The 11,182-nt window shown below is 36.1% G+C and overlaps 1 protein-coding gene across 1 annotated transcript in view; it reads left to right on the top strand.

The window, feature by feature from the left end:
* The window catches only part of LOC105539389 (phosphatidylinositol 3-kinase catalytic subunit type 3-like), a gene marked incomplete at its 5' end in the record, with an annotated part of 39,794 nt that overhangs the window by 10,933 nt on the left and 17,679 nt on the right, over positions 1–11,182 (top strand). The window contains 3 exons of the mRNA XM_011979636.1: positions 2,239–2,355; positions 6,724–6,855; positions 10,593–10,721. Coding sequence (XP_011835026.1) covers positions 2,239–2,355; positions 6,724–6,855; positions 10,593–10,721 — 378 coding nt within the window. The remainder of the gene's footprint in view (positions 1–2,238; positions 2,356–6,723; positions 6,856–10,592; positions 10,722–11,182) is intronic.

An 11,182-nucleotide genomic window follows, 5' to 3' on the forward strand; every position in this document is an offset into this window, starting at 1 on the left:
TGAGCTTAGATGATTTCTGAGGATGTTAATACTCTACCTCATAAATAGGAGAAAATGCTTGTTTTGGTGGCAAAAGTTTTAGAAAATTTGGGATATTACACAAATTAAGGCATTATCACTCTTAATTTACCTTTTATTGATGGTTGTATGTGTTCCTCTGTAACTTTTCACTTTTAAAAGAGATGATAAAATGTGTTTTATTACTCCAATTTGATTATTTTTGCATGTGTAAATTAACCTGTTTTAGTGAAATGATAATGAGTATTTGCAAACTGAATCTAAATTTCGTTTCACATCACACGAATGGCTCAAACATATTTTTAAGGTATGTGATCGTGGAATGTGAAGATCAAGATACCCAGCAGAGGGATCCAAAGACCCATGAGATGTACTTGAATGTAATGAGAAGATTTAGCCAAGCGTTGTTGAAGGTAACCATTAAATGTGGGGGTTGGCAAACTGCAGTGCGTGGGCCAAATTCAGCCTGTTGCTTGTTTTGGAACATCCCATGAGCTAAAAGTGGTTTTATATATTTTTTATTTTTATTTTTTTGAGACGGAATCTTGCTCTCTTACCCAGGCTGGAGTACAGTGATGCCATCTCGGCTCACTGCAGCCGCCACCTCCCGAGTTCAAGAGATTCTCCTGCCTCAGCCTCCTGAGTAGCTGGGATTAAAGGCGCCCACTACCATGTCCAGCTAATTTTTGTATTTTTAGTAGAGACAGGGTTTCGCCATGTTGGGCCAGGCTATTCTGGAACTCCTGACCTCAGGTGATCCACTTGCCTCGGCCTCCCAAAGTACCAGCATTACAGATTGTGAGCCACTGCACCCGACCCGGTTTTTATATTTTTAAATGATTGAAAACCAATCAAAAGAAGAAAAATAATTGGTGATACATGAAAATTATGTGAATTCAAGTTTTAGTCTTCATAAATAAATTATTGGAATAGAATCATGAACTCATTTGATTTTATATTGTCTGTGGCTACTTTTATACTCAATAGGAGTTTAATAGTTGGAATGAAAACTGCGTGGCCAAGAAGACCTAAAATATGTTATCTTTGACCCTTTACAGAAGTTTTCTTGATCCCTAATTTAATGAAATAAACCTGTACATGGAGTTAAAAAAGAAAGAGCTTTGCTTTTTTATTTTCCTTTCTATTGTGTATCTTTCTTATCAAAGCTGTGTATGTTTCCAGAAATCTGGCAATGGTCATATTGCAGATACTTTTTATATAACATATTTTTGCCTTTTCAACAGCTTTTAAGAGAGATTTATTTTTCCTGTGTTCTTTTGATTCTTAAAGCAGTGTCACAGTTCGGCCAGCAGAGGGTGCAAGGACAGTGAAAAGAAAGCTGCCACACATTAATCTGGGACTTGCCGCAGAAATAGTCTATTTCATGGCATCTTTCATCTGTTGCATGTTTCATGCTTTTAAAAATTTAAATCACATCCTATTAAACACTTTGAGACTAAGCTTTTGTATTCATTCCCAAAGCTTCTCAACATCAAACTGATTGGCAAATAAGCCCTTGGTCCTCTCTTCTAATCTCGTTTCTGTTACAGCCTTTGTCACCCTGTGAAGACACTTCAGTTTCTTCAAGTTTAAATTTCCTCATCTTCGAAGTGAGGATGGTAACATTTACCCAGCTTCCCTTACCAGGGTAATTGGGAAGATTAAATTAGAAATGTATTTTATAATATTTTATGAACTAGGAATCACTACATAAGACTGTATAGCATTTAGTTTTTATGACTTGTATTTTAAGCACATATTGTGTTGCTATTTGAAATTTTCTTTTTTTTAAAGTTGATTTTTGGTTCCTTGAAGACCTATATCTTTGTTTCTGCCATATTTATGTATATATGTCCAGCACATTTCTGCATCAAAAGCCATTGGATATTTATTGAATCAAATAATGAGTGAATGTATTTTAGGATGAATGAATTCCATCTTGTCACATGGTTTATGTGGGAAAAAAAAATGCTGTTGTGGATAGACCAGTATTTACTGAAGACTCAGATAATTTTCAGTTGTGGATGGATTAGTGTTGTCAGTAACTAAGATACAGGGTTTCTCGTTGTTTTTGAATCAAGATAATGTTTTTCAATTTTGCTTTCTATTTAAGTTTACAGCTATGAGATTACATGGATAACAAGGATTATCCATGCTGTTAAAGAAACCCTGATCATTACGCTACATAGAACTAATTTTTTCTCACTTTGAACCCTTCAGGGTGATAAGTCTGTCAGAGTTATGCGTTCTTTGCTGGCCGCACAACAGACATTTGTAGATCGGTTGGTGCATCTAATGAAGGCAGTACAACGTGAAAGTGGAAATCGTAAGAAAAAGGTAAGCCTATGGGGTATGCTTTTGTTCATAATTTAATAACGTCTTAGCATCAGAAAATACTGAATTTTCACTGTTGTCTTTTTGGGTTGATATATTATGTGAATTATTATTATTATTATTATTATTTTTTTTTTTTTTTGAGACAGAGTCTTGCTCTGTCACCCAGGCTGGGGTACAGTGGCATGATCTTGGCTCACTGCAACCTCTGCCTCCTGGGTTCAAGCAATTCTCGTGCCCTAGCCTCCCGAGTAGCCAGGATTGCAGGCACCCGCCACCATGCCCAGCTAATTTTTCTATTTTTAGTGGAGATGAGGTTTCACCATGTTGGTCAGGCTGGTCTCGAACTCCTGACCTCAGGTGATCCACCCGCCTCAGCCTCCCAAAGTGCTAGGATTGCAGGCGTGAGCCGCTGCGCCCGGCATATTATGTGAACTTCTTATCATGAAATTATAGTAATAGGAATGGTATATGAGTTTATGTATATTGATATGATATTTAGTCTTCGTAACAACCCTATAAGTTAGGACCTATTATTATCCCAATTGTGAGGAGAAGAAAGTAAAGAGAGGTCAATTAATTTGTTTAATGTCATACAGCTAGTAAATATTGGAGTGGGGATTTGTACTCAGACATTCTTAGTCCATATTGTTATCCACAGTGCTTTACCACCTCTCATTTTAGCAAATTAGAATATACAATATATTTGATATGGAAAGAATCTGTAGAGATCATTTAGACTAGAACTCTTCTGAGAAAACAAAAGTCCAGAGTAACTTGCCCAGGGGTTCACAACTGATTGTTAGTAACAACACTAGCCTTGTATCTCTTCTCTCCTGGCTAGTACATCAGGCTTTCTCTCAACTATGAGGTTTCCACTTGATGGGTAGAAGTAGATGAGTTCTTCACCTGTCATTTTTTCTGATCAGTAGCCTAAATGATATGAAAGATTCACTTGGTATGTTTTCCTAATTCCATTAGATAATTGGCAGGCCTTTCTTGGTGACTTTTGTAAAACAACACATTTTACTGTTCTTTAGACTTTTAAAGGAAAGCAGAGAGAGGAGGAAAAGATGAAGATTTGAGTCAGTGGTTCAAAGGCAAAGAATCAGGTCTAAACAGAAATGCTAGCAGAGCCATGTGGAGGAAGTAATGAGTAATGCTCAACAGGTTAGAGAGGGGAAAACAGGCTGAGAGGAAACACAGTTCTGTTGAGTTGACATTTTCTTTGTGGTTGAGAAGAATCACAAACCTTGGTCAAATAAATACATTTCTACTGCTGTTCCCGCCGTAGCACCTCTCCCCAGAGGTGCCTGTGTGGGAAACAGTGTGATTCCCAAATGCCCGCCAGCAGAGGGAGTGTCTGCTGCTCTGACCTGCAGTTTGGAGCTTATATTTGAAACCAGTTTGTTTTAGTGCCAGGAGCTCTTCAATTTAAGCAGACACAGGAACCTTGGCAACACCTCAGTTTTAGCTCTTCTGGAGGCTGACCACCTATTTGAGACGTCACCCAGAGTCTCCCCAAATAAATTTTGTGTTTCTCACATAGCCTATATTTTAAGCCAGACCATCCCAAATATAGTTTCCATATTGGCTGAAAATCTTTATAGGCATTTTATCATGATACGGTAAAAAACAAACAATTTTATCTACATATATTTACTAGAAACAAGCCCTGGCACCATGAAGAAATGCAGAGAGAGCTCTCTACCACCATTATTGGCATTAATACTAGTAATATTGAAATAGCCACTAATCATATAAAATCATATGTAGCACTTTTTCATCCCTTGTAATTTATTTGCGAGAGCTATATCACAGTGGGTATAGCAGTGTTAGATCTGTGGCAGAGTAATCCCTGAGTTAAGTGTCAGATGAGTGAAGAAAATGATAATATTGTTGTTGACTTCTTTCCTTCGTTGATCTCCAGTTTAGGAAAAATTATGTTAGAAGAGGTCTGAGTCTACATATTTGAATTCTAATAAAATGCCTTTTTCATCTACTTTTTTTTTTGAGACGGAGTCTTGCTCTGTCGCCCAGACTGCAGTACTGTGGTACCGTGGCATGATCTCGGCTCACTGCAGCCTCTGCCTCCCATTTTCAAGCAATTAACCTGCCTCAGCCTCCCAGGTAGCTGGGACTATGGGTGTGCACCACCACGCCTGGCTAAGTTTTAGTAAAGATGGGGTTTCACCATGTTGGCCAGGCTGATCTCGAACTGACCCCAAGTGATCTGCCAGCCTCGGCCTTCCAAAGTGCTGAGATTACAGGCATGAGCCACTGCGCCTGGCCATCTTTTCCATCTACGTTTAAAATATATTAACACTTTCACTGTTAATATTATAAGTAGTCTCTCTTCACTTTATGATTTTTTAGGGGATATTACACATTTATGTGTTCTACCAATATGAAATATGTATTGCATGCCTACTCTGAGCAGAGCACTTTTCTAGGTTCTTGGGATACAGCAGTGAATATAAAAATCTCTTCGCCTATGGGGATCATATTCTCACTAAAGAGAGTAAATGCAATAAATAAGTAAAATGTGTGTAGTGTGCTAGATCGCGTTATGTGTTATGGAGAAAAATAAAACAGAAAGGGGGAATAGGCAATACTTGTGTCCAGTAGTAAGGCAGTGTTTCACTTCTTAATAGAGTGACCAGGTTAAGGCCTCCCTGAGAAATTGACATTTGAACAAAGACCTGAAGCATGTAAGAAAGCAAGCTGGTCTTCTGGAGAAGATTGTTCCAGCCAGAGGAATAGCAGTGCAGAGCCCCAGAGGTGGGAGCATGTGTGGCAGTTGTGAGAAATAGGAAGAAACCCAGTGTATTTGGAGCAGAGGGAATGGGTACAGTAATAGGAGATGAGGTTAGAGATAATTGGGAAATGGATGAAATTTATCCTTGTAAATCATTATAGTCAATATTATTTTGACTGGAACACTGAGTAAGAGTAGAAGCTGTTGGAGATTTTGAATTGATGGGTAACGTGAACTGGCTTTCATTTTAGCAGCTGCACTCTGGTTACTTTTGATAAGAAACTAGGAGAGTGAAAAGTTTGAAGAAGAGGAGCAATCAGAAAGGAGGCTATTGCAGTAATCAAGATGAGAAATCATGGTGGCTGGGTTCTTAGGGCTTATAGTGGTAGAGGTGGTAAGAAGTGGCTAGATTTCTCACCCTGTTCTTATTTTACTTTCTGATTATTTATTTATTTCAATCAGCACATCAACTAGAAATTTGTTAAGCTAGGATAACTTTACTCTCAAATTAGTTGATATTACTTCACATTAGTAGATCTGACCGTCCATTTAGTTAAGGAGTAGATTTAGTGATTTTTGTAACACTTATGTAGAAATTCATACCAGTTGATTTTCAGTTGATTTTAACTTGAACTTTTCATCATTCAGGAGGAGATGGGATTATTACTGAAGGGAAATAATTTAATTTTACATCTTCTTTGTCCTTGAAACATATTATTTTTTCTGAACTTCTTTCACTGATTCCGGAGTTCTCTCCTTTGAGGCATACCCAGCAGCACAAAGCACTTCAGCTTCCCAGTAGCATCATAGTTGAAGTGTTTTATGCTGCTGGGATTGTCATGTCGAGTTTTCCCTCTTGAAGAACAAACTCACCTATTTAGGTGAGCAAGCCCTGCTCCTCAAGATTGCAAGACTTTCCCAGCTTTTAAAGGAAATTGATTGTTCTTTTGAAATTGAATAGAAGGAGTTCTTCTAAATAGTATAGATGTTGCTTAATGATGAAGCTGTTTCATCATGACTTGGATTTCTTAGTTTCTGAAATATTAGCTTAATGCGTTATGTATATGAGCTGAAGAAAATGAATGATGATATCCTAGGAAAAGTTTGACTGTACAGACTCCGTGAAAGTTAGAAAGTAGCGTTATAGTTCCTCCAAGTGAATTAAGTTTCCTTTTTAAACTCAAAAAATGCACTGGGGCAGCCTAATGAAATTTTTGCTTAATATTTGGTCATGCAAGATTAAACTTTGAATGAAATTTCAGTTTCTCTCTGTGGCTTCACAAGTCCTTGGAAACAGAAATTGAATCTTTAGGTCCAACTTGAATAAGTTCCTGATTCTTTGTCAGCTGTAGCAAGTGAAATGTATTCTCTGTCCTTCTTGTGAAAGTCCAGCCTTTCACAGTTAGGGATTGTTTGGTTTAAAGCATGCTACTGCTGTTGTTAGGGATTATTTATACGTGCTTTTCTCTCACATACAACACTATGTCCTTTATATTACTTTGGTGCTCTGCAAATATTTTTAAGTTAATAGAATCAATTTTTATGTCTTTACTGTATGTTTTATAAACTACTCTTCTATTTTAACCTAATTAATCCTTTCTGATTTGTTCTAGAATGAGAGACTACAGGCGTTGCTTGGAGATAATGAAAAGATGAATTTGTCAGATGTGGAACTTATCCCGTTGCCTTTAGAACCCCAAGTGAAAATTAGAGGAATAATTCCGGAAACAGCTACACTGTTTAAAGTAATTGTGGTGGATATTTAATGTGTATGGTTGGAACCTAAATCTTAAACTAGATCAGAGATACTACCTTGGAAAATTACTACATTGCAGAGATCACCTCTGTAATTCTAGTTGATTTAGTAAATGCTAGATCAAAGGGTAGCTTTCGTTTATCAGTGTGTTTCGATTTAAGATCTTCTTTTGTTACAGTACACGGGCATTTTTATATGATATGTGAAATACTTTTATATCTCTGGGTTGTTTTTTAATATGTAATTTTTTTATTGTTTTATTTTTGTAGAGATAAGTCCTCACTTTGTTATCCAGGCTGGTCTCATACTCCTGACTTCAAGCAGTCTTCCTACCTCAGCCTCCCAAAGTGTTGGGATTACAGGCATGCGCCACTATACCCAACATAATATTTAATTTTTTGAGCTAATTGTTAATCAGATCCATAACTGCTTTTCTTTATGTAAACATTTTTTTTTTTTTACACAGGGCAAATTGCAGACATATCATGCGTTCATTCAGTTCATGAGTTCAGATGGTTAGATACGAGTCCCAGTTGACCTTTTTAACATTTCTCAGTCTGACATCTGTTCCTCTTATAGAACCTTAAGTTTTTTCTTATATTTTCACGTGGCAATTCTCTTTAGTCCTTAATCGCATACCAGGCTTGGTGTTTTTTCTGTTGACTGGCTACCAGTTCAGGTAGAAACAACTGATGCAGCTGCCTTCTCTAATCAGGCTCAAAGGGCCAAAGGCCAGAGCATCATTTTCTGTCAACGTCATACTGAAAGATGTTTGTGAGACATGGTGTTTTATGTTTTGTGGTTCTAGTGGTAGAAAGGCATAGTTGCACTGAATATTAACTTCGCATGAGTTAAGAAAGGGCTCATAGAACAACAACTAATGTATATACACAGGGGTGTAATTATAGTAGCAAATAGTTCATATTTTTTAAAAAGGTATGTTTCAAGGCAGCCTCGTATTTGGTCATGGGTTGCAGCCCAGCTCATAACAACCAAAACATAAGTTTCATAAAGCAATACTTAACCTTAACTGGGTGTTATGGACGGATAGTTTCTATTATTTTAAACATTATTCTGTTGCTTTAATTTTAAATGTTGCTTATAACCTATTGGTTTTAAACCTCTCTACAGATTACAACCTACAAGTTAAAAATACTGGTATTACTATATGCAATTTGAAAATACTGGTATAGGAGATACAGTGCAAATTTTTTTAGTCTGTGCTTGCAATCTACTGGAGACTGAAATGTAAAAAGCTATACACAAGGTAATATACATATAACAACTGGCATTCCTTTGAGCTAGAACTCCCAAAGAAGACCAGCTTCTAATATTCTTGAACACTAAGGACTCATCAAGAGCAGTGAATCAAAAAAGTAATTTTACCATTTTTTTCCAACCATGGTAGAAAAGAGTATCTAAGACATATAGCAGGGGTTTTAAGAGTGGAGTACAAGAAGATGCATCTCCCTCTATTGGTAGGTGGATTCTAGACTCATACTCTTTTTAATTACAACATATTATAATTATGTCTTATGACTTAAAATATGGGAAATCTTTTTTTTACCTGAATATTCAGTCTTGATTATTTTTATTTCAACTCTTAAGTATATGGGCATTCTTAAAAATTTTGAGTTGGAGTTTAGGAATAATGGTTCTGAGGCAGTTGCTATATAATATTAGTTATGTAGAGAGAGTTGCTACTTTGGCTCATGGATGCCTTTGAGAATCTGATGAAAGTGATGGATTATACACTTTAGAAAATTGCCCATATGCTTACAAATACACTGAAATTTCTGCATACACTTGCAGAGGATCTATGGACTCCTGTCGTCCTTGTGTGAGCTCCTTAGAGCTGAAAAGGTTAAGGACCCTTATTTCTAGTAGTTTTAAAAGTAATTTTGTACACCTTAATGTAACAGCCAAAGCTGGATATTCATGAGGAGTGGACCCCTTAAGGCACTGGGATAAGTGCTAGTTATCCTGTGGTTGTCTTCTTGCTTTAAATTTCAGACGAAATCTAAATTAGATGAAATCTAATTGAATCTGAAAAAAGAAATCACAACAAAGATTCTCCTACCTGTCATTTATCTTTAGGAAGATTTCCAATTACTAGGGCTCAAGGTAATTTATAAAATAACATTTTCACCAGGAGTGATAAAAGGATATTCCAAATTTAAAGTAATTTAAAGTTCAGAATTTTATTCCAACTAGAGTTTGTAAGCTTTAAACATACATTCTCTGAACCATTTTCTATGTTTTTCCCACCCCCAGCATTTTATAGGAAAGTTTTCAAGCATACAGCAAAGTTGAAGGAATTTTACAGTAGACAACTATGTATCTACCACTTTAATTCTGTCATTAACATTTTGCCATTTGTTTTGCCACATCTGTTCATCCTTCTGCATGATGTTTTTTGCGCCATTATTTCTCTTGGTTATTACCATTTTTTGTTGTTGTTGTTTTTAAATTTGTTTGACTCATTTTTTTTTCTCTGGATTAATATGTTTCTCCAAATTTTTGTCTTATATAATTTCTTCTCGATGACCAAACTCAATAGGGTCTCTCTCTCTCAGAACAATTTTCTAAACATTTATGTCCAGACTATCCATCTTAGCATGCCACTCTATGTGAGGTTTTGTATGAGTCTCCCTTTCTAAAGAGAATTTAATTTATTTTTTGTTGTTGTTGTTGATTTAAACACATACCTAAACTAATTTAGACCTACATATAATTAAGGAAAGGACTCTGGGGAAAACATAAAATTATTCCAGAATAAAAGATACAGGTATTTGAGACCTCTTCTCATTTTATAAATGAGGAATTTGAGTCTTAAAGCTGCACAACTAGTACAGATTGAGCATCTCTAATCCAAAAATCCAAAATCTAAAATTCTCCAAAATCTGAAACTTTTTGAGTGCTGACATGATGCCACAAGTGGAGAATCCTCCAGCTGACTTTATGTCATGCATTACAGTCAAAACACAGTCAGAACTTTGCTTCAAGCACAAAATTACTAAAAATATTGTGTAAAATTACTTTCAGTCTATGTGTACAGGGTATATGTGAAACATAATTGAATTTCAAGTTTAAACTTGGGTCACATCCCTAAAATATTTTATTTATGTATATGCAAATATTCCAAAATCCAGGGAAGTCCAAAATCCCAAACTTTTGCAAGCATTTCTGTTATGGAATACTCAACCTGTGGTATACTTGCCATTAAAAACCAGGGCTCTTGACTTTACATCTGGTACGTTGTTATGCTATACTGTTTCACCTTATTTATTTCAGTATACCTCTAAAAATAGAAAATGATGATAGGTATATATAGAATGTCATCTCTGTATTAGGCATGATGCCAGACCTGTACAGTTTCTGATTGCCTTAGCAACTCTGCAGACGAGATGCTATCTATATTTTACAAATGAGGAAACAAAGAATATACACGGGACTGTTCAGCGAGTACGTGGCAGAGCTTGCAGTGTTCTAACCACATGACTGATTACAGAGCTTGTGCGCCTTCTATCATGTAGTCTTCTGACAATTAGCTAGTTCACTGTTCTTTCCAAGATACCCTAATGTATCTCATTGAAAACCCAACTTATTTTTTAGGTCCTGTTTACCTGTGTATTTATCTTACATATCAACATTTTCTTGTATGTATAATACACCTATATGCATTAATTCATGGCCAAATTTGAAATCAATATTTTTATTTTCCAGAGTGCCCTTATGCCTGCACAGTTGTTTTTTAAGACAGAAGATGGAGGCAAATATCCAGTTATATTTAAGCATGGAGATGATTTACGTCAAGATCAACTTATTCTTCAAATCATTTCACTCATGGACAAGGTGAACATGACCTTATGTTGGTGGGGAACATTTTTTTCATTTTGGAAGACTGTGGCTTAGTACATTTGCTGTTTGTGAAACAGAAGTATTTGTAACGTTCAGGTACGATCCTAGAAAGCTCAACAGTCTCTGCTGACCTTGAAAAAATTTGGTTGCTTTTATACACTTCAGAATGGCTTTTGTGTTGAGTGTAAAGTGGAACTGCGTATGTTCCATTAATTTGTTTTCCAAATTAAGTTCTCTAAATATGGGATTTAGTAGTTTCCTTCCTCTTAGTCTATTAAATCTTTTTTTTTTAAATCTTTTTAATCCCTGGCATTAAAAAGTACGTGTTTGCCCTATTTCCCTTTTACTGAGCTCTGAAGCACTCTGTGGCCAGAAAGGACTGCATGAAGTGATAGGAACAACCCTATTGTTCATTGAAAACTGCTAACAGAGATTTAGAGTAGATGAAAAATTTG

This window comes from Mandrillus leucophaeus, unplaced genomic scaffold, assembly GCF_000951045.1.
Source record: "Mandrillus leucophaeus isolate KB7577 unplaced genomic scaffold, Mleu.le_1.0 Scaffold2043, whole genome shotgun sequence".
Lineage (NCBI taxonomy): Eukaryota > Metazoa > Chordata > Mammalia > Primates > Cercopithecidae > Mandrillus > Mandrillus leucophaeus.